This window comes from Microplitis mediator, chromosome 2 (assembly GCF_029852145.1).
Source record: "Microplitis mediator isolate UGA2020A chromosome 2, iyMicMedi2.1, whole genome shotgun sequence".
In the NCBI taxonomy this organism is placed as follows: Eukaryota; Metazoa; Arthropoda; class Insecta; order Hymenoptera; family Braconidae; genus Microplitis; species Microplitis mediator.
In genome coordinates this window covers 2,337,874-2,361,909 of record NC_079970.1, presented here as the reverse complement: position 1 = coordinate 2,361,909, position 24,036 = coordinate 2,337,874, and the positions used below count along the sequence as shown (strand labels likewise).

At 33.3% G+C, this 24,036-nt stretch overlaps 3 protein-coding genes across 5 annotated transcripts; 1 reads left to right on the top strand and 2 right to left on the bottom strand.

Moving 5' to 3' along the window:
• Window positions 1-1,120: 1,120 nt before the first annotated feature.
• Window positions 1,121-3,539, bottom strand: LOC130663095 (CCR4-NOT transcription complex subunit 9). The gene is made up of 3 exons (XM_057462164.1): window positions 2,944-3,539; window positions 2,032-2,426; window positions 1,121-1,846 (listed from the first exon to the last, which is right to left on the bottom strand). Exons 1-3 carry the CDS (start codon window positions 3,268-3,270, stop codon window positions 1,636-1,638), a joined length of 933 nt encoding a protein of 310 aa, XP_057318147.1. The 5' UTR covers window positions 3,271-3,539; the 3' UTR covers window positions 1,121-1,635.
• Window positions 3,540-5,247: 1,708 nt separating this feature from the next.
• LOC130678398 (5'-3' exoribonuclease 1) lies at window positions 5,248-11,507 on the top strand. Of its 3 annotated transcripts, none has more exons than XM_057485558.1 (6): window positions 5,249-5,503; window positions 5,663-6,103; window positions 6,283-9,732; window positions 9,817-9,888; window positions 10,086-10,265; window positions 10,444-11,507. In XM_057485558.1, the coding sequence occupies exons 1-6, from the start codon at window positions 5,429-5,431 to the stop codon at window positions 11,425-11,427; spliced, it is 5,202 nt and encodes a 1,733-aa protein (XP_057341541.1). In that variant the 5' UTR covers window positions 5,249-5,428; the 3' UTR covers window positions 11,428-11,507. The 3 variants fall into 3 exon arrangements, with proteins under 3 accessions (XP_057341543.1, XP_057341541.1, XP_057341540.1); XM_057485557.1 differs by having other exon boundaries at window positions 10,083-10,265; XM_057485560.1 differs by lacking the exon at window positions 10,086-10,265 and having other exon boundaries at window positions 5,248-5,503.
• Window positions 11,508-11,922: 415 nt separating this feature from the next.
• On the bottom strand, window positions 11,923-15,890 carry LOC130678399 (importin-13). The gene is made up of 6 exons (XM_057485561.1): window positions 15,459-15,890; window positions 15,224-15,388; window positions 14,974-15,129; window positions 12,964-14,899; window positions 12,743-12,889; window positions 11,923-12,519 (listed from the first exon to the last, which is right to left on the bottom strand). Exons 1-6 carry the CDS (start codon window positions 15,615-15,617, stop codon window positions 12,272-12,274), a joined length of 2,811 nt encoding a protein of 936 aa, XP_057341544.1. The 5' UTR covers window positions 15,618-15,890; the 3' UTR covers window positions 11,923-12,271.
• Between the last annotated feature and the right edge of the window lie 8,146 nt (window positions 15,891-24,036).

The following is a 24,036-nucleotide window of genomic DNA, read 5'->3' as shown; positions in this document are numbered from 1 at the left end:
TCAGTGTGGAGCTGCACAAAAATCGAGAATTTTTTTCCAGCTGTACTGAATCTGGTGCAGAACAGTAACCAGTCGGGTTCCAATCTTTCCGTACTGATCAGGTACTGGGTCTGTTACCTTATGGTAAAAGTTAAATTATAATTTTTGAATTACTGTCCACCTCCCTATGATTTTACCATTTTAGTAAAACCTTTAGGTGACAAAACTGAAACTGTTAATTAATAGTTTTTTAAATTCGATGAGAGATTGAATTATTACTTTATAGGAAACTTAAAAATTATTAATTATTTTAAAAAATAAAACACTTTTACTTTTCGTTTTACTTTTACTGGAATCAAAGACAAAAATCTAAAAAATATTCTTAATTACAAAAGTCTTTATAAATTTAACTCATTCTATATTTTTTTACTTTTTATTAATAATTATAAAAGTTATATATAATTATATTTTTCTATACAATGTAGATGAAGATGAAATTAACGACTCGATAGCTAAATAAGCTTGTACTTTAATTTTCATAATAATAATAATTATTATTATTTATAATTAATAATTAATGCAATTTATAAAACTAAACGAAGCAACAGTTATCAACAAATGCTTCAAATAAATTTATTTACAGATTTATTTCTTAAATGGAACACGCTGCACTTATTTTATTTTTTATTTTATAATAATTACTTGGCTATTTCGTTCAAAATGTCATATCACACATAATGTAATTTATTTTTATTTACATTATAAATTAATAAAATAATAAATTTAACTGTGTGATACAACAATTACAGACAAGCTCAATAAGAAAACTAAAATAAATTTAATATATTATTTACTACCCCAGAAAAAAAGTAAAATAAAAAAAAAAGAAATTTAAAATCATGCGAGCAAAATTTATAAATACAAAGCTACACTTTTTATTCAATAGAGATTTTAATTGAACGAACTGCTGTATTTATTTAACATTTTATATATTTGTTTTTTTTTTTATTTATTAATCATATGAACTCTATTTGCTCGTTTATATTTATCGAATACATTTAACTTTAATAAAAATTTAAAAAGTACTTTCGGCTATTTTTATTTCTACAAGTTTTAGTCCTTCACTTGATAAATTTATAAATTTAATTTATAGTTTATCATTATTACTAGGGCCAGGATTTTTGCGTTAATTTAAAAATAATTAATAATTAGTGGTGTGAAATTTTTTTTATTACGGGGAAAATATTGGTCTTATGAAAAAAGTTTTCAAACAAAAGTTGTAGGAAATTTAATTTTTAAAAAAAAATGTCTCTTATAATTTTTTCTTAGGACTACTAAGAAAGCCGCAATTTCAAAATTAAGATTTTCATAATTCCCCAAATTTTGAATCATTCATTATGACTCTTAATTTTTGAATTACGGTGAAAAAATTGGTCATACAAGAAAATCATAAGAGACATTTTATTTAGAAAATTAAATTTCCTACAACTTTTGTTCGAATACTTTTTTACTAAGACCGATATTTTCCCCGTAATATCAAAAATTTGAACTATTCATTTAAAAAATAAGGCAAAAATCTTGTCCCTAATTATTACTATACCTTGATATCATTATTATTATATACTAATTATAATTTATAAAAAATTATCGTATAAACTATGATGTAAGAGGTGACATACCAATTGTCCTAGGATCTGGTTGCCCAGGTTGAGTGGGTCCAGGTTGCGAAGCTATCGGTGGACCAGCTTCTAAATTTTTAAGCAATTGGTTTAACCAGTGTTTTGTTGATTTATCTTCTTGTAGGCAAGTTGCGAATGTATTGTCACGCAATTGATCAGGTAGGCATTGACGTAACGCCAAGAGTGCTCTAAAGAGAAATATTTACTTTGAGTAAATTACTTAACTGCAATCGTTATGATATAAAAATATCATTTATCTTTAATTTTGAAATTTAATTAAAACAATTTAAGATATTTTTTAAATAAAAATATTAATTTTTTACTCCCAGGTCAAAATGAATAGTTGTAAAAGTTAAAAATAAAATAAAATTACCTAGGATTGTCAGAAAGTCTCAAATAACATCTAACAACATGCTTGAGTAATCTCGCAGACGGATCTTTAGCTAATGAGAGTACCATTTTACCCAAAATCATAGCGACATGACTAAATCTGTCATAAGTTTGACAGATGTAAGACAGGCCGCTGTCATCTAGGAGTATTTTTTGTAAAATAAATGTGGCAACAGTTTTACTTAGTTCTGATCCGCTCTCCATTATTCTCAAGCACAGAGGAATTATTTCAGTGGTCAGTAAAAATGTTATCACTTCTTGTTCATCAGTTTTTACAAGTGCACCAATTACACCCAAACTCGTCAGCCGTAAGTATTCAAATGGACGTGTTTTGCTGACGGTGTGTAAGAATGGGTATAGAAATAAAGGTACATGTGCCTAAAATAATTTAAAAATATTACAAATAGTATTATTATTATTAATAAATAAATATAATAACCCTGATTTAACTGAATCCGATCGAATTAAACAGAATTGAATTTTTAATTCTATATAATTCAAATAAATTCTGTTAATTTGGTACCTAACTCAAAAAAGAATTCTGTCTTATTCGGCAGGAAAACCAGAATTTATCCAAATTGAAACGAATTTAAATAATTCTCTTCGGTTTAATTCGAAATAATTCTCAAATTTTTTATTCTGACTTCGAATTAAACGGAATAAAAACAGATTCAAAATTTTTAAATCGGTTTTATTCTCTTCAATTCGAAAATAATCCTTGAATTCTTTTAAATTCTGTCTTACCGAATTTAACAGAATATAACAGAATTGAATTTTTGATTCGGTCGAATTCAGTTGTTTAATCAGGGAAATTAATGATAATTAATTTTTTTAAATTTAAATAAATACTCCAATGTTATAATTGATGACTAAGTAATAAAATGAATATAATTACCTGTAAAAATGCAGAACGTGTTTCAGGATGACTAGCAACACATTGTAATAATGCTAGTGCATTACAAACTCTATTACTCTGATGTGCAGTAAGCGTTGCTGGGTTTATTGCCGGATAAATATTTATTATTTCTTGTAATAAAGACGCAGCTGTGCCAAAGGAATGCCAAAGCATCGGTGCTAAATCTGGCACGACTTCACGTTTCTTACTTAATTCTAGCAACGCATTTTGACGTGTCTCTGGATTTGATAGTTCGATAATCCATGTGTAAACTTTTTCACGATCAACACTAGTTTGCATGGTTGCTGGACTCTGTTGCGAGCTCATATCTGTCTCTCAGTATTTATTTTAAATAAATACAATACAACACTTTTTATTGAATATTTTTAATTAATTATGATATGATATTCATATATCTTATAAACCTCCAATGTCTGTAGGTTAAATTTAATCACATTCTCAGTTATCATAACCTTGAAATGTCGGTATTATTTATTTATAAAATCGCGTTAATTTGATGATTTAATTTTGTTAAATAACAACTCACTTACACGACACACAACAATGATTATAATTTTAAGTTAAGTCATAAGTTATGAATATGTGACTTAATAGATGGGATAATTATTTTATTTTGTTCCGACGATGATCAGCGAAAGTTCGAGTGTATGTCGGATTACTGGTTCCTGTTTTATCGAGTAAATTTTCAAATTCCCGGGGAAGCCAAAATGGCGGCAGCGGCGCGAAAAATTTTTAAATGGCAGCCATTAAAACGAACGTTTGGAAAATCATCAAACAAACGTCTGATTAAAAATAAATCAATTTTATTTCAATTTTGTAGTCATTTTTAAAAATCTGACACAGTCAGGATATGAAATAATTTTTAAATTTTTTCTATGATATAAAATTTTAAATATTAAAATTTATTAACAAACCTCGGCGAAGAAATAATATGCAGAAGGGTATCCAGTATTTTAATCTGCTATCAAACATCACTTAACTGCTATTTCTTCACCGATATCAGAAGATTCAGGAACATCAGGATCTGAGCTGCTGTAATCTTGTCGTTGAAACTGATGACTAAACACTTCACTTTAAATACACCACACATTTATAAAACAAAAATTACTAAACTTAAATAACTTTTGAAAATAAAAAATTAAATCACTTTTTAAACTGATCCATTTTAAACACTCGCGCACACGCACAAACACGAACACTTCACTTTACTTTAAATTCACTAAAACACAAAACCGTATGCTATTTAGAAAATATCATTCGAAATTATTAAAATTGAATAATATTAATTTTTAAAATCACAAATAATTTTGAACCGGATTTTTTAAAATGAATGTCAATGTGGCAGACATGAGACAATTTATAAATTTTGAATAAAAAAATAAATAAATTTAAAAAAATGCACCCACTGATTTTTTATTGATCTAAATACGCACTTTTAAATTTTTATTCTATACGTTCATTTTATTTATTTATTCAAAAATTTAAAAAATTCCTACTCGTCAGTTACATTCACACTCATATGAACGCGTCCATAAACTGCCGCTTAAACCAACGCGCACTGAATAATTATTTTCAAACTAAAACTTAATTTTCCACTTAATGTTTATATTTATTCGAATTGCTGAATGCCAGTTACTGATCTATATCAATTATTAAAATTAATTAGACTAAAAAACACTTGATATATTTTATCTAAAAGCGAACTCGCGAGTATCGGGATTAAGACACTGACGCCATGTTGTAATTTAGGTCTCACCTCATCGACCGCTGAGTCGATACTGACGTTTTATCATCAACTAAAAACTCAGTAAACTCATCCAATAATAATTAACTATTTAATTACAAAAAATTTTAACACAATACCCATTGTTAAATAATTATTTAACACTTTTTTAAAAAATAACACTCAGTAAATTTACTTTTTTTCGCTCTAAAAATTTGAAATCCTAACCTCCGAATTATTCAAAATTTGAATGTCTCAAATAATTAAACTAGATATCCTTTATACTTTAGCATGTAGATACATCATCATATATTGTTAATTATAATTAAATAGTCATATATTTGTATAAAACTTGCGCTTGTATTCAAAATAATTAAATAAAAAAAGTTGGCGGCAATTTGACAGCCAGAACGTTTATGAATTTAAAAGTAATGCCACCATTGCGCATTTTAGTAATTAAAGTAGACGTTACACTTTTATTTATCAAAAGAGTTATTGCGTCTATATAAATTATATACTCAATGATAATTATTCTGGTTATGTACAATTACATCTACATCTGTGTTATGAGAGACTAAAAAATACGTAAACTGTGTGATTATATATGAGATAGTTTTTATATACAAATAAAAATATTTTAAAATTATTTATATTTTGTATATAAAGACGTTTATTAATATTATTATTATTGTATTGATAGTAACAAATAAATTAGCAGTAAGTTAATAATAATAAATAAAAATGGGTGTGCCGAAGTTTGCAAGATATATTTGTGAAAGATATCCATGTATTATTGAATTACTAAATGAATATCAGGTAAAATATATCATATTAAATACCCATACTGTCAACTTCCTCGAGATTTCCTTAAATAAATTTATTTATTATTTATCAATAAGTGATGCGCATAATTTTGATGGTAAATGATAATATATATATGTATTAATATATTTTGAATGTGTTTTTGTCAAACAGATTCCAGAGTTTGATAATCTCTATCTGGACATGAATGGTATCATCCATTGCTGTTCACATCCGAATGATGCTGATGCACATTTTCGCATCACTGAGGAAACGATATTTAAAAATATATTTCATTATGTTGAAATATTGTTTCGAACTATAAAACCACAAAAATTATTTTTTATGGCCGTCGATGGAGTTGCGCCACGTGCTAAAATAAACCAACAACGGGGCAGACGTTTTCGCGCTGCTAAAGAAGCTGAGCTTGTTGAAGCCCGTGCACGAGCTAAGGGAGAAAAAATACCTGAGGAGTCACGTTTTGATTCGAATTGTATAACTCCTGGTACATTATTTATGGCCAAATTAACGCAGCAGTTGAAATATTTTGTTACTTATAAAATATCAACTGACAAATTGTGGCAAAAATGTAAAATTATTCTTAGTGGCCCTGAGGTAATTTTAGCTTTTTTTTTAATTCAATATATTGGTCAGTTTTTTTATTTGCTGATACACTGACGCTTGCGATAATTTTTTATTTGTAAAAAACATTTTATTTAGGGGTCGTGTTGAAAAAAAATCAAAATTTAATTTTAATTTTAAATTAATATTTTTTTTTTTTTTAATTTTTTCAGGTTCCCGGTGAAGGTGAACACAAAATAATGGATTACATAAGATACATGAAGTCACAACCTGATTATAGTCCGAATACGCGTCACTGTCTGTATGGATTGGACGCAGATTTAATAATGCTAAGTCTGTGTACTCATGAGCCACATTTTGCAGTATTACGCGAAGAAGTTAAGTACGGAAAAAATGTACAGAAATGTATTATACCTGAAAAAACAAAATTTTGCCTACTCCATATCTCACTGCTCCGCGAGTACATGGAGCACGAGTTTGAATCCCTGAAAGACAAACTTAAATTTCCATTTGATCTTGAAAAAATAATTGACGACTGGATTCTAATGGGTTTTTTAGTCGGCAACGACTTCATTCCCCACCTGCCTAATTTGCATATAGCGAATGGAGCATTACCAGTTTTGTGCCAAGCGTACAAAGAAATTTTACCATCCCTAGATGGCTACATAAACGAAGCCGGTAAATTGAACTTGGAGCGCTTCGAAAAATTTATGGAGCAACTCGCGCACATCGACGTCGACCACTTTGCCGAGACGCTCGCGGATCTCAAGTACTTTGAAGGGAAAACCGGCAGACGCCCGAATGAAAACGAAAGGACGAGTTACCGCAAGTCTAAAGACTCGCCCGAGCAGTTGGACTCGCCCGCAAAGACACCGATGAACAAAGACTTGAGTGCGTTGATACAAGCTACTGATGAAATATTGCTAGGACATTCAGACGAAGAAGAATTAATTGATACAGATTCGGACAATGAGATGTACAATCTTGAATTTTTACAACACAAGCGTGACTACTATATGAACAAATTTGACTATGAGTCTGTTGATGCTGACATCATGCGGTCACAAGCAGAGGCCTATGTAACAGCAATCCAGTGGAACTTGCACTACTACTACGACGGTTGTTGCAGCTGGTCCTGGTATTACCCCCACCATTATGCTCCGTACATTTCTGATATAAAAGGATTCAAAGATTTTAAATTAAATTTCGATTTGGGAAAACCATTTCTACCCTTCCAGCAATTATTGGCCGTGCTACCAGCCGCTAGTAGGGGACTGTTGCCTGAAGCTTATCAGGGTTTATTGACAGAAGAGGAGTCACCAATAATAGAGTACTATCCACTGGAATTCCGTACTGATTTGAATGAAAAGAAGCAAGAGTGGGAGGCTATCGTACTGATCCCATTCATAAACGAAAAGAAACTTATCGAAGCTATGAGTCGGTACAACCATTTACTGACACCCGAAGAAGCAAAGCGCAATCGGCATGGCCCAATGAGTATTATTACTTATACTGAGGAAAACTTGGGCTCGGTTAGAGCTCCCGATTACTTTCCCAGTATCGAGAGTCACGCGTTGATAGAAACAATGGACCCTAAAGAAATTATCGTGCCAAATGATAAGTTAGTCAAAGGACTGTGTCCAGATGTTAAGTTACATGTCTATTTCTCAGGATTCCCTACAATGCAGCACATCCAGCATACGGTTAATCTAGAAAAGGCTAAAGTTAAAGTATTTGAGCAGCTCTCGCGAGGTGAGAATATGATTATAACCGTTTCCCCGAAAGAAGCGCCGGCAATTGAAAAAATATCCAGTGAATTACTGGGTAAGACAATTTACATAAAATGGCCACATTTAGTAGAAGCTCTAGTCATCGGAGTATCAACCATTGACAGCAAGTTTACTCTGATAAACATAAACCGACCTTACGGCATGGACAATTTAAACCGCGAGTTTTTCAAGGATTCTTCAAAGAGCCAGTGGAATTCGGAGGCTAAAAGTGTTGCGCTGGCTTATAAATCCCGATTTGGAATAGACATTGGCAAGACGACAATGATTATACACGCGTGTCCTATCTCCGGACGTAGATACATACTATCTAATCAAGGGAGACTTTCATTAGAAAAAGAATGGTCTAACTATCCGTTTTGTTACGCTTATCAGACAACCGTACGTGATATTGAAGTAGAACAGGAAGGTTTCATTACTCATAAAAATATCAGTGATATCTACGTACCCAAGAGCATCTGTTTTATGCTTGGACACCCGCACTATGGGGCTATGGGGGAAGTTATTCCGCCGGGTATAAATCCGAAAACAGGACGCGTCAAAGTTGCGATGAAGTTTTCACCCGAACCAGAGTTCAAAGAGCTCAAGGAGGAGCAGAATCAATTGCGTATGCAGTACATGCACGGCAGCATTGCTGCCCAGAGACTGGGTATCAGTAGTCATTTATTGAGCCGTATTACTGGATCTATTTTTGTGTTGCCTGAACGGACTGCCGATCACTCGTCGTCAGAACGCAAACAGCAGAATATCGGACTGAACTTGAAGTTCAACAAGAAGAACGAGGAATTGCCGGGATATACGAAAAAAGTTGATGGCCAGTGGCTCTATAGCTCCAAGTCTATTGGATTAATACGCAGCTACATGGAAAAATATCCACTGCTGTTTGTATATCTGGCCGGCAATGCTAGCAATGACATGTACAATGAAGACGAGGTGTTTGCTAACAGCGACGAGCTTACGGACGTTGTCAAGTGGTTGAAGGAACAGCCATTCCGCAATGTTGACGCCAGGAACTGCGATGAAGAAGGTCTCGATCCGGAGATTGTCACTAAACTACAGCAACAAATTGATAAATACGTCGAGGAAGAAGGAAATGTTTCAAAGACTGTGTTGATGCAGGTTAAGCCCCATTTGCTCTTTAAACCGGAATTGAGTGCCGGTAATATCCCGCCGGACCCTTCGGCTCGAACCCAAATCTTCGACAGAATAATTGCTGTGAAAAATGACTCCTCTGTACCTCTCGGTTACAAGGGAACGGTTGTTGGTATCCAAGGAACCGATGAAGCTGAAAAAACTTATGATGTTTTATTTGACAAACCTTTTATTGGTAACATTTCATTTTCTGGAGGAGCAACTTGTCGCCGTTATAAATTACTGACCGCTGAATTTATAAATATTAGCCATGGCATACGCGCAGAGCAGGATATCACGGGTGTGGGCATGATACCTGAGAAAATAAATCGTAAAAAACAACAGCAACCGAGATCTGAAGCCTCTGGTACCAGTAACAGTAACAACAATGCTAAGTCTAGTGCATTTGCATCCTTTAATAAGTTTGATAATTTCTTGCCGTTGTTCTGTAAGAATCAGTCACAATCTCAAGCGCCGCAACAGCAGATACGAGTGATGAAGAAAAATGAGCCATTGAACTTGTCTAATTCATCTGCAAATAATAATAATAAAAATACTAGTAGCAGTAATAATATTAAAGCCAATCAACCTCCGGCTCCAAATCAAAACCCGACTACACAAAAGCCTACACTGCCTCCTACCAGCAGTCAATCTTCATCGACTCCGGCTACTCCACAGGCTAATAATGTCAATGAACTGGCCACTGAGTTTCAAATGCTGTGGAATGAGTTACAGAAACCAACGGTAATTAATTTATTAAATAAATATAAAAAATTATATCACCAAAATGTTATTGTCTAGAAAAATAATGAATCTGTGATATTTTAGCTAAGTGGATCTAATGTAATGAAGCCAATGAACTTCTCGATGGTGCGGCCACCAGCACCAGTGGTTAATTCGGTAAAATATTTAATATCAATACTTATTGTTGTCCAGTGTTGTCTACTGGGGAATAGTTGTCTCTGGTTTATGTCAAGCCCAAGCTTATAAAAAAAAAATTTTTTAACTTTGCTAATTAGTTATTAAATAAATTCGCATGTTGATTAAAAAATAAAGTAAGTAATTGTAACCAAACTAACAATATTATTATACAACAGCCTCAAGACCCGAGTGCTTTTCTCAAAGCAGTATTGAAAATATCTGACGACAAGCCAAACAACGTCAACCTACCGTCTTCTGCACCGGCCGCAGTGAATACAAACGTAAAACCCTTTGTATTTCCACCAACGCCACCAGTACCACCATCAGCTCCACCTCTGGTCCAACAAATGTTCGATGTATGTCTATTACTCTTGGGTTTAATGGTTTAGTAGAACTATAATTTATTAATTGTACCGCATGCATTAATATTATTAATCGTCGCATGATTTCTTTATAAATTTTAATTTATTTATATGAAAGTAAGTATTAATTTTAAAAAATATTTAATTAATAAATTTAAATGAATTGTTGCAGCATGCAAGACAAACCAATAATCGGAAAGAAAGTGTATCCTACTGCACACTTCTACTGAATCATTGCCAGATGATGAGAATCGGGCAGCCTCATTATTCTTATTCAAGTGAGAAAAATCTTGTAAGAGCTCAAGTTGTTATGTCAGACCTGCGAAGTTATTACGGAGACTTGTGCTCAGATGCTAAGCTGGCTGCTGAAAATGTGTCAATGAAAGTGTACAAAGAATTGACTATGGACAAAGTAATGAAACCTCAACACTTCTTTGATATGCGGCCACCAAACGCTTGGACAACTCATCCACCGAATATGCAGCACAATATGCCGCCGCCTATGCAGTCCCCGATGATGCCCAGTATGAATATACCGAATATCCAGCCGCCTCAAAATATTAATCTGCAGTCAATGATGTCACCTCGTTCATTCCCGGACCCGAGGAAGCCACACATAAGACCACCGACAAGTTGGAACCCAATGTCACCCCAAGGTCCGGCCCCCTTTACCCAGATGCCACCGATGCCGCCAATGCCATCGATGCATTTAAATCCACAAGTGCGTCCGATGCATCAAGCTGCCCAGGGACCGGGTATTCAAAGTCATCCTCGACCTGGGCCTCCCATGTCTGGACCTACCGGGCCACCAGCATCCGCGGAAAATAAACCAGAGGTGATAAAACAGAGCACTCCGTTTGTCCCACTGCAGGCGCAAAAGAAAAACAAACAACGCAAGCCGAAGGATACTGCAGAGGACAACAAAGACAAAGACTTGGCATCCAAGACTGCCAAGACGAAAACAATAACTAATTCTCCAAAGCCTGTTAAAACTGATGTCAAGCCTGTCAACAAGTCTACTAATGAGCAAGTGGGAGTGGTCAAAGACAATCCTCAAGCACAAAAAGTACACAAAGCTCCGCGACAAAGGAAGTCGCGTATTGCTGCTAATTTCGGACCAGGAACCACAGCAGCTAATGGAAATAATGCACAATAATTTATTGCAGAATCACGTTGATCAATACGATTAACAATTATTCAATTATACACTTATTAAATGAGTGGTATTTTTTTTTTTTTTTTTTAACTATTTTGTAACAACATTATTGTGTACAAAATGTACAGATACTGAGGCGTACATATATATTTTTTAATAAGTACGTCGCATTATTTCTTAATCAATCAATACTTTTAAGTTTTTTTTCTTTTTTAACGTTCAATTAAACAGTTATATATTTTTTTAATTATAAATTATAACAATTATGAATTTAAAATTGACATGTAGTTAAAACGTTTGGATTTGATATTAAATACAATCGACTCTGAAGCTGATGGAATTCAGTCCTAAATGTAAAATAATATTCATGGCTTCATTTTTAAAATAATAAATCTTTTTTTTTCTACTGTAATTAACCATTAATGATAATTGATATAATTATAATAAACTTATATTAATCATCGTGTCTATTATCATAACTGTCATTTATGAACAACAATAATTACAAAAATTACCTTATCAAGAAATTTATTGTAATTATACAAGAATAATTTTTTACATTATACTCTATAAATAATATTAATTATCAATAATAATAGTAATCAATTAATTAGTATGGCATGATTTCAATAATAAAAAATAAAAATTTCACAATGATTCCGTAGACCGTCAAAGACATTTATCATAAACATAAACAAGTCACATGTTTATAAATTCTCCAGACACTCTAGTTCGTTTCCTTTTAAATTTGCACAGCCGTCGCTGATTAATATTGAATAAAAAAATTAGTTACAAAATTCCATAATTAATTTAATGAATTAACGTCACTTATACGAAGTTAAAGTTATAGACCCACGATGGGCTTTGAATATTCTAAGCTGAATTTTTGTAGCATGTCATCTAGCCGGCCCTTATTACGTTCAGCTAAAATACTGCGGGTTAAACTTTCTTTTTGGCTGGGCGTTAGGGATATTAACACTCCATCCTCTAGAGCTGAACGTATCCAAGCACCAACATTGTGCTTGTAATAATTGTTTAATGCATGTAATACTTTAGTATGATGCTCGAGATTGCTACGCGCTACTTTACCTCCTGTAAAAATGAGTATTAAATTTTTTTTAATTTTTTAAAAATGAGATAAGAGACCTAGTACCTGATCAGGGAACTAGTACCCGATCACTCCATGTATTTGTGTAGATATATTTAATAAAATTTAGTAAATATAGAATTCAAAGACATGAGTGATCGGGTACTAGTTCCCTGATCGGGTACTGGGTCTCTTACTTTATTATTGAACAATAAAAATAATAGTTACCTATACATTCTAATATCATGCAAACAAGTTCTTGTCCAATCGCTTCAATAAACGTTGATAGATGATTGCTCTGTGCTATTGCATGCATCAAAAATGTCCCGGCAGCTTTGATAACAGCCGTTTCTGGAAGACCTAGTGCGATAATTCCTAAAAATAATTAAACAGAGTATAGATTGATGATTAATAATTTACCGAATGTAAAAAAATTCAAAGTAATTTACCACATCGTAACATTTCAGGAATATGATCAGGAACTTGCAGCATCAATTTAGGCGTTTTTTTACAAATTTGTCCTAGTAAACCCAAGTAAGCTTCCAACAATTCACCGAAGTCAGATAAATTACCGCCAGCTAATTTACACGCATTGAACCCACTGAGAGTATGGCCACCGATTTCAGCAAAAATAGGACCCATCGCATTATTTGAGTCGCTACCAAACAGCACTACGACTTGTCTGAGTAACTGGAGTGCAGCTGGATGTGGTCGTATCCTGTAGGCAGTAACCAACAAGGTCAGCAGAGGCCTAGCATCGTTTTCGGGGTGCAGAAGACACTGCAGTGACCGCTGCGCACAATTGTACATAGCATCCAGTATCTGGTCATTCTGGTTGAGCTCAGGATGAGCGACAATCTGATTAAATGTCGGCATCAATCCGTCTAGCACAGACTTTCCCATTGCGCCTTCCAACGTCGACAGGAACATTGTCGCCATTTTAAGCTGCTTAGTGACATTCTCTTGGATCGCTGGCACCGGGTGTTGGAGCAATTCACGCAGTTTCATAACACACTGCCCGAGAGTAGCGTCCAAGTACTGGAGCTGCTCTTCTGTAGTCCTCAGAGAATTTATTAGTTTTCCAGCCGCATACATAAGTCGCAATCCCTCATTGCTACCAGCTGGTAAGACCGTCAGTGTCTTCCCGATAGTGTCGAGAATCGAAGGTGCCAAAGTTGCTAAATGTGTCTGACACTCGCGTGTGATGTCTTTCAGTGCCATGGTCGCTCGTGCCAAAACCGTCGAGCGTTGAGTCAAACTGTAAGTTATCAGCTGCAGCGATCGTTCCAACCAGGGCTCAGGATTCTCGCCCAACCATTCAGCGTAAGCAGCGATCGTTGAACAAGCGCATGCTAAAACTTCCTCAGGATATTTATCATAAGAAATACGAGATATTATTAAATCCATCAGTGCTGGCACGCATTCAGTGTCAGTTGTTTCCACGCAATCAGACAATGCTTGAAATGAATAAAGAGTCGCTTCTACGTCGACCCACTTTAGTGTATCAATCAGAGGTTGGCTTAAACGTTGGCCTAGAATTATCAGCAAATCACGGCCGATGATATTGTAACAGTAAGTCATATTGTCAGCAATATCTTGACGATAACACCGGAATATTTCACTTTCTTCATCAGTACCGGCTTCTTCAGCAGACAACGGCAAAGTCATTTTTTGCAATTGAACGTGAACTAGCCTTACATAGATCGGTTTCAATGCTAAGCGTACTTGGTTGTCTATAGGAGGATCCAATGTTGATATATTGTCTTGAAGTGAGAACCAGAAGCCCAGTGGTATGCTGCTGTATCGTTCTTCGGTGGCATAACGACCAGGATACTCTGAACACGTCAATAATAACTGAATCAGTGTCTCAACTGTCCAGCGTCTCGATTCATCAGATTCTCCGACCAGGGCCAACAATAGTGTGCGTGTATGCGTGTCGCCAAGACTAGCGAGAATAGATAAAAAATGAATACTACCGTTCTGTTGGGCCAGTGACACTATTCCTCGAGCCCACTCCCAAAATAATGCGGGTCTTTTCAAAAGAGTGTCTTGGCCCATTATGTGTAATAAAATATCGCGCGCTAATTCCCACCCGTGAGTCTCGTCCTCAAATTCATCTGTTCTAGGAGCGTAATGCGCGGCGGCTATTAAGAAGTGTTCAAATAACTGGTTTATTGAATCCAGCGGTGGGTTCATTCTTATCCAAGGCAACGCTCCTTCTAGTGCCAAATAAAAAAAATTTTCTTCTTCTCCAATCGTTTCGACGTACGAAGTAAACACTTGTTTTAATAACCACGTTGATTTACTCCAGTTCTCACTTTGATTTTCGTTTAAACCTAATTGTTGCCGCAGTTTCGTACGTTTTGCTCCCATTCTTTTCTCAACCTATGATTAATTTAAATTAATTATTGATGATCTATTTAAATTATCAACTAATCAATAATTAACTGAATACTTACATCTAGCAAAAGAGCTGAAAATACACGCAGAAGAATATCTAATGTCTCAGGATTATTGTACGGCAACATTCCTAATAAGTCATCCATCAGTTCTTTTTTATCATTGTCATCATTCTTGTCTTCTGTACTGTAGTAATTCGAAAGAAATGCAGCAAACTGCAGTACGAAATAAATTATAAGTATCATTGATTGATTTAATTAAAAATAACTAATAGACTTTTATATAAAAAAAAAAAGGAATTGAACTTACAGCTTCATACAATTTAGCAGCCGTAAGCTTTGGTGTTGATGGAGATATTATTATTTTAAGGAGTTCATTTTTTAAAAATGGATAATCTGATACCGGTATCTCGTCCCATTGCTTCAGTATCTTTGAGTGCAGAGTCGTTGCCGCGAAGAATTTTACGTTCCATGACTGAAATAAATTTTGAATCAGTTAAATAAATCACGGAGGAGTTTAAATTTGAAAATTGAGTGATCGATACCTTTGTAGGACCCAGTAGAGGCCAAACAAGAGTCCAAGCCTGCGGTGAAGCTTGAAATTGCAGGAGCGCATTATGAAGATCGCGCTCTCCACCGGCATAAAATCTGTTTATTGCATCCTCGACTGCCTCGACGCCTGTCAATGAGTCAACACTGTCCATTTTTGAATTATTTTATCTAATTACTTTATAAATATTTTTATTGTCGAGGTTAACCCTATCACAGGTTTATGTCAACTGGGTTTTTATTTGAGATACTTTATAAAACTTAAGAGTTAATTATAAATAAATAAAAAAAATTGTTTATTATTAAATTATATTACATTATTTCATTTAATTTATAAATCAACAGTAATTATTATTACAACATTTCTAAAAATATATTTTGTTGAATTTTATTGGTGACAGTTTTTGTTATCAACACCAGAGCTCAGATAATTCAAACCTATAAAAATTTATGTATACATATATAAATGTCATATGTATATATGCATGTGTTCACATATATATATATGTATAGTGTGTGAAAGTGGATGAATTTATACAGTCGATTCGGCAAAAGAGTTGCGCGTTTGTCGTTTTCAAATTAATCGGGAAAACTGCCGCGCATGCGCGAAATTTGAATTAAACAACAACGCGCAGAATTTTATCAGTTGAGTTTGGGCTGCTGGTTTTGCATGACGTGTTAGCGAGTGTAATAATTCATATTTGTATGATGTATTTATGTAAAAATATATGTGTGATGTGAAATGGTGTTAAATATAAGTGAGTGTGTTAATTAAAGTGAAATTAATTAATTAAGTTAGTAATTAGTGGTTGAGTGTAATGTAAAGTGAAGTATGATCCTGATGTTAACAGAGTGAACTATTTTTGGTTTTTTCTTTAATTTTTTCAACAAATAAATTATAAAAAAATTAAATTTAAAAAATGCACATGTAGAAAATTATAAAATCTATAGGTCCAATTTTTTTAAATATTTTTTTTGAATTTATCGTTTTAAAAAAAATCATAAAATTATTTAATGTCGGCTGATTTCAGATCATAGTGATGATAGTGAAGTTAGCAGACGTCTAATAATTTTTGGAATTTTTTTTAGACAATAAACTACCAAAAAAAAATATTTGAAAAAATCGCACTTGTAGTTTTTAAAATTTTCTACATGTGCATATTTTATGACCGTGAAGTTAGCCGACACCCGCCATTTTAAAAATGAAAAAGGTAATAACTTAATTTTAGAAAAAAAAAAAATTTTTCAAATTTAAAAAAAATGCTCGTGTAGATTTTTCAATTTTCTAGACGAGTATTTTTATAAAAAGATCAAAAAATAAATACTCGGTAAGAAAATTGTAAATTTTCAAAAATTCGGGAAGTTATTGGTTTCGGTCCGATTTACGAAAATCGAATTTCCATCAGATGTCGACGTTTCGAGGTCCTAGGAAGCTATTCTGACTAATTTCAAGATGATGTCCGAGTGTATGTATGTATGTACGTACGTACGTCTGTATGTAAATATTCATAACTCTTGAACGGATAAACCGATTTTGATCGTTGAGGTGTCATTCGACGCGGCTTGTTAATGTCTTAAAGCCGTAAAAATTTGAACTTAATCGTTCGGGTGCGTTCAGAGATATTTCAAAAATAAAATTTTTTCGAAAATGTTTTATTTAGATAACTTTTAATTTGCTCGATGAATTGATTCCAAAATCTAATCAGCTCTAAAACTCTATAAGCTGCGTCGAATGCCACCTCAACCATCAAAATCGGTTCATTCGTTCAAGAGAAACCGTTGACGAAAGAATTCAAAAAAATTTTTTCCTTGGTTTTTTTTAAATTTCTCAAAAACGGCTAAATAAATCAATTTCAAAATTTGATCAGCTTCAGAACTTGATAAAACGCGTCGATTGCCACCTGAAACATCAAAATCGGTTAATTCGTTCGCGAGATATCGTGGGAGAAGGAAATGCTAAAAAATGGTTGTTTACAAAACAATGGCATATAAAAGTATTTGCGAGCTCGAAGAGCTCGAGAATGTAATCACAATAATGTTTTCGAGCTCAGCGAGCTCGAAAACAGCGGGAAGTTTTGGGGCTGGCCCGCAGGGTCAACTGACAGACCGATTTTTTTTTTTAACTCCGAGTGCTGGGTCTATATTTTCTATGGGATTTCTATGGGATTTCGCTGGAATTTCTAGAGAATTTAACTTGCGATAATTCTATTTTTTTTTTTAAACTCTGAGTGCTGGGTCTATATTTTCTATGGGATTTCTATGGGATTTCTCTGGAATTTCTAGAGAATTTAACTTGCGATAATTCTATTTTTTTTTTTTAAACTCCGAGTGCTGGGTCTATATTTTCTATGGGATGTCTATGGGATTTCTCTGGAATATGTAGAGAGTTTAACTTGCGATAATTCTATTTTTTTTTTCAACTCCGAGTGCTGGGTCTATATTTTCTATGGGATTTCTATGGGATTTCTCTGGAATTTCTAGAGAATTTAACTTGCGATAATTCTATTTTTTTTTTTAAACTCTGAGTGCTGGGTCTATATTTTCTATGGGATTTCTATGGGATTTCTCTGGAATTTCTAGAGAATTTACCTTGCGATAATTCTATTTTTTTTCTTAAACTCCGAGTGCTGAGTCTATATTTTCTATGGGATTTCTATGGGATTTCTCTGGAATATGTAGAGAGTTTAACTTGCGATAATTCTATTTTTTTTTTCAACTCCGAGTGCTGGGTCTATATTTTCTATGGGATTTCTATGGGATTTCTCTGGAATTTCTAGAGAATTTAACTTGCGATGATTCTATTTTTTTTCTTAAACTCCGAGTGCTGGGTCTATATTTTCTATGGGATTTCTATGGGATTTCTCTGGAATTTCTAGAGAATTTAACTTGCGATGATTCTATTTTTTTTCTTAAACTCCGAGTGCTGGGTCTATATTTTCTATCGGATTTCTATGGGATTTCTCTGGAATTTCTAGAGAATTTAACTTGCGATAATTCTATTTTTTTTTTCAACTCCGAGTGCTGGGTCTATATTTTCTATGGGATGTCTATGGGATTTCTCTGGAATTTCTAGAGAATTTAACTTGCGATGATTCTATTTTTTTTCTTAAACTCCGAGTGCTGGGTCTATATTTTCTATGGGATTTCTATGGGATTTCTCTGGAATTTCTAGAGAATTTAACTTGCGATGATTCTATTTTTTTTCTTAAACTCCGAGTGCTGGGTCTATATTTTCTATCGGATTTCTATGGGATTTCTCTGGAATTTCTAGAGAATTTAACTTGCGATAATTCTATTTTTTTTTTCAACTCCGAGTGCTGGGTCTATATTTTCTATGGGATGTCTATGGGATTTCTCTGGAATTTCTAGAGAATTTAACTTGCGATAATTCTTTCTTTTTTTTCAACTCCGAGTGCTGGGTCTATATTTTCTATGGGATGTCTATGGGATTTCTCTGGAATTTCTAGAGAATTTAACTTGCGATAATTCTTTTTTTTTTTTCAACTCCGAGTGCTGGGTCTATATTTTCTATGGGATGTCTATGGGATTTCTCTGGAATTTCCAGAGAATTTAACTTGCGATAATTCCATTTTTTTTTTCAACTCCGAGTGCTAGGTCTATATTTTCTATCGGATTTCTATGGGATTTCTCTGGAATTTCTAGAGAATTTAACTTGCGATAATTCTATTTTTTTTTTTAAACTCCGAGTGCTGGGTCTATATTTTCTATGGGATGTCTATGGGATTTCTCTGGAATTTCTAGAGAATTTAACTTGCGATAATTCTTTTTTTTTTTTCAACTCCGAGTGCTGGGTCTATATTTTCTATGGGATGTCTATGGGATTTCTCTGGAATTTCTAGAGAATTTAACTTGCGATAATTCTTTTTTTTTTTTCAACTCCGAGTGCTGGGTCTATATTTTCTATGGGATTTCTATGGGATTTCTCTGGAATATGTAGAGAATTTAACTTGCGATAATTCTATTTTTTTTTTTAAACTCCGAGTGCTGGGTCTATATTTTCTATGGGATGTCTATGGGATTTCTCTGGAATTTCTAGAGAATTTAACTTGCGATAATTCTTTCTTTTTTTTCAACTCCGAGTGCTGGGTCTATATTTTCTATGGGATTTCTATGGGATTTCTCTGGAATTTCTAGAGAATTTAACTTGCGATAATTCTTTTTTTTTTTTCAACTCCGAGTGCTGGGTCTATATTTTCTATGGGATGTCTATGGGATTTCTCTGGAATTTCCAGAGAATTTAACTTGCGATAATTCCATTTTTTTTTTCAACTCCGAGTGCTGGGTCTATATTTTCTATCGGATTTCTATGGGATTTCTCTGGAATTTCTAGAGAATTTAACTTGCGATAATTCTATTTTTTTTTTTAAACTCCGAGTGCTGGGTCTATATTTTCTATGGGATGTCTATGGGATTTCTCTGGAATTTCTAGAGAATTTAACTTGCGATAATTCTTTTTGTTTTTTCAACTCCGAGTGCTGGGTCTATATTTTCTATGGGATTTCTATGGGATTTCTCTGGAATTTCTAGAGAATTTAACTTGCGATAATTCTTTTTTTTTTTTCAACTCCGAGTGCTGGGTCTATATTTTCTATGGGATGTCTATGGGATTTCTCTGGAATTTCCAGAGAATTTAACTTGCGATAATTCCATTTTTTTTTTCAACTCCGAGTGCTGGGTCTATATTTTCTATCGGATTTCTATGGGATTTCTCTGGAATTTCTAGAGAATTTAACTTGCGATAATTCTATTTTTTTTTTTAAACTCCGAGTGCTGGGTCTATATTTTCTATGGGATGTCTATGGGATTTCTCTGGAATTTCTAGAGAATTTAACTTGCGATAATTCTATTTTTTTTTTTAAACTCTGAGTGCTGGGTCTATATTTTCTATGGGATTTCTATGGGATTTCTCTGGAATTTCTAGAGAATTTAACTTGCGATAATTCTATTTTTTTTTTTTAAACTCCGAGTGCTGGGTCTATATTTTCTATGGGATGTCTATGGGATTTCTCTGGAATATGTAGAGAGTTTAACTTGCGATAATTCTATTTTTTTTTTCAACTCCGAGTGCTGGGTCTATATTTTCTATGGGATTTCTATGGGATTTCTCTGGAATTTCTAGAGAATTTAACTTGCGATAATTCTATTTTTTTTTTTAAACTCTGAGTGCTGGGTCTATATTTTCTATGGGATTTCTATGGGATTTCTCTGGAATTTCTAGAGAATTTACCTTGCGATAATTCTATTTTTTTTCTTAAACTCCGAGTACTGGGTCTATATTTTCTATGGGATGTCTATGGGATTTCTCTGGAATTTCTAGAGAATTTAACTTGCGATAATTCTTTTTGTTTTTTCAACTCCGAGTGCTGGGTCTATATTTTTTATGGGATGTCTATGGGATTTCTCTGGAATTTCTAGAGAATTTAACTTGCGATAATTCTTTCTTTTTTTTCAACTCCGAGTGCTGGGTCTATATTTTCTATGGGATTTCTATGGGATTTCTCTGGAATATGTAGAGAATTTAACTTGCGATAATTCTATTTTTTTTTTCAACTCCGAGTACTGGGTCTATATTTTCTATGGGATGTCTATGGGATTTCTCTGGAATTTCTAGAGAATTTAACTTGCGATAATTCTTTTTGTTTTTTCAACTCCGAGTGCTGGGTCTATATTTTCTATGGGATTTCTATGGGATTTCTCTGGAATTTCTAGAGAATTTAACTTGCGATAATTCTTTTTTTTTTTTCAACTCCGAGTGCTGGGTCTATATTTTCTATGGGATGTCTATGGGATTTCTCTGGAATTTCCAGAGAATTTAACTTGCGATAATTCCATTTTTTTTTTTTCAACTCCGAGTGCTGGGTCTATATTTTCTATCGGATTTCTATGGGATTTCTCTGGAATTTCTAGAGAATTTAACTTGCGATAATTCTATTTTTTTTTTTAAACTCCGAGTGCTGGGTCTATATTTTCTATGGGATGTCTATGGGATTTCTCTGGAATTTCTAGAGAATTTAACTTGCGATAATTCTATTTTTTTTTTAAACTCTGAGTGCTGGGTCTATATTTTCTATGGGATTTCTATGGGATTTCTCTGGAATTTCTAGAGAATTTAACTTGCGATAATTCTATTTTTTTTTTTTAAACTCCGAGTGCTGGGTCTATATTTTCTATGGGATGTCTATGGGATTTCTCTGGAATATGTAGAGAGTTTAACTTGCGATAATTCTATTTTTTTTTTCAACTCCGAGTGCTGGGTCTATATTTTCTATGGGATTTCTATGGGATTTCTCTGGAATTTCTAGAGAATTTAACTTGCGATAATTCTATTTTTTTTTTTAAACTCTGAGTGCTGGGTCTATATTTTCTATGGGATTTCTATGGGATTTCTCTGGAATTTCTAGAGAATTTACCTTGCGATAATTCTATTTTTTTTCTTAAACTCCGAGTGCTGAGTCTATATTTTCTATGGGATTTCTATGGGATTTCTCTGGAATTTCTAGAGAATTTAACTTGCGATAATTCTTTTTGTTTTTTCAACTCCGAGTGCTGGGTCTATATTTTCTATGGGATTTCTATGGGATTTCTCTGGAATTTCTAGAGAATTTAACTTGCGATAATTCTTTTTTTTTTTTCAACTCCGAGTGCTGGGTCTATATTTTCTATGGGATGTCTATGGGATTTCTCTGGAATTTCCAGAGAATTTAACTTGCGATAATTCCATTTTTTTTTTCAACTCCGAGTGCTGGGTCTATATTTTCTATGGGATTTCTATGGGATTTCTCTGGAATTTCTAGAGAATTTACCTTGCGATAATTCTATTTTTTTTCTTAAACTCCGAGTGCTGAGTCTATATTTTCTATGGGATTTCTATGGGATTTCTCTGGAATTTCTAGAGAATTTAACTTGCGATAATTCTTTTTTTTTTTTCAACTCCGAGTGCTGGGTCTATATTTTCTATGGGATGTCTATGGGATTTCTCTGGAATTTCTAGAGAATTTAACTTGCGATAATTCTTTTTTTTTTTTCAACTCCGAGTGCTGGGTCTATATTTTCTATGGGATTTCTATGGAATTTCTAGAGAATTTACCTTGCGATAATTCTATTTTTTTTCTTAAACTTCGAGTGCTGAGTCTATATTTTCTATGGGATTTCTATGGGATTTCTCTGGAATATGTAGAGAATTTAACTTGCGATAATTCTATTTTTTTTTTCAACTCCGAGTGCTGGGTCTACATTTTCTATGGGATTTCTATGGGATTTCTCTGGAATATGTAGAGAATTTAACTTGCGATAATTCTATTTTTTTTTTCAACTCCGAGTGCTGGGTCTATATTTTCTATGGGATTTCTATAGGATTTCTCTGGAATTTCCAGAGAATTTAACTTGCGATAATTCTATTTTTTTTTTCAACTCCGAGTACTGGGTCTATATTTTCTATGGAATTTCTATGGGATTTCTCTGGAATTTCTAGAGAATTTACCTTGCGATAATTCTATTTTTTTTCTTAAACTCCGAGTGCTGAGTCTATATTTTCTATGGGATTTCTATGGGATTTCTCTGGAATATGTAGAGAGTTTAACTTGCGATAATTCTATTTTTTTTTTCAACTCCGAGTGCTGGGTCTATATTTTCTATGGGATTTCTATGGGATTTCTCTGGAATTTCTAGAGAATTTAACTTGCGATGATTCTATTTTTTTTCTTAAACTCCGAGTGCTGGGTCTATATTTTCTATGGGATTTCTATGGGATTTCTCTGGAATTTCTAGAGAATTTAACTTGCGATAATTCTATTTTTTTTTTTTAAACTCCGAGTGCTGGGTCTATATTTTCCATGGGATTTCTCTGGAATTTCCAGAGAATTTAACTTGCGATAATTCTATTTTTTTTTTTAAACTCCGAGTGCTGGGTCTATATTTTCTATGGGATTTCCAGAGAATTTGACTATGGGATTTCTATGGGATTTCCAAGGAACTTAACTGGTGATTTCTGAGACTCTTTCAATCGAAAGTAACAGATAATACCGGAGGAAAAAAAATTTTAGAGTCCTAGATTGAGCAATCTTTATCGAAAAAAAAATTTCTCACCAAATATGAGCTCTTAATTTTAATGCTAAGTACTTGCTATTAGATTTCAAAGATTTCCCATTTAAAATACACGTAAATTAAATTACTTTTTCTTTAACTTTCTAATACTCAGCTGCGTTTCTTGATATCAAGGCGGTTTTGGTCGCAAATTGTAGGGTATTTGGTGTTCTTCAAAAGTGCCCATAGTTACTTAGCTGTAATTCCAGCTGTTTCACTTGTGTCCGTTGCGGAACTTATTTTTCCTATGCAATTGACCTTTATTGGCTTGCAGAACACAAACCAATGAAAGTACATCAAAAATGTTGATAGAATTTTTATAGGAAATTTTATTCCCTTCGAAAAAAGTCCTACAAGTCAAGTCGCTAAAGTCCGAGTTATAATCATTTCAATAATTTGAAAAATATAATATAAAAAAAAAATTATAATTGATATTTTTATTAATTAATTTTTATTTAAAATAACAATTCG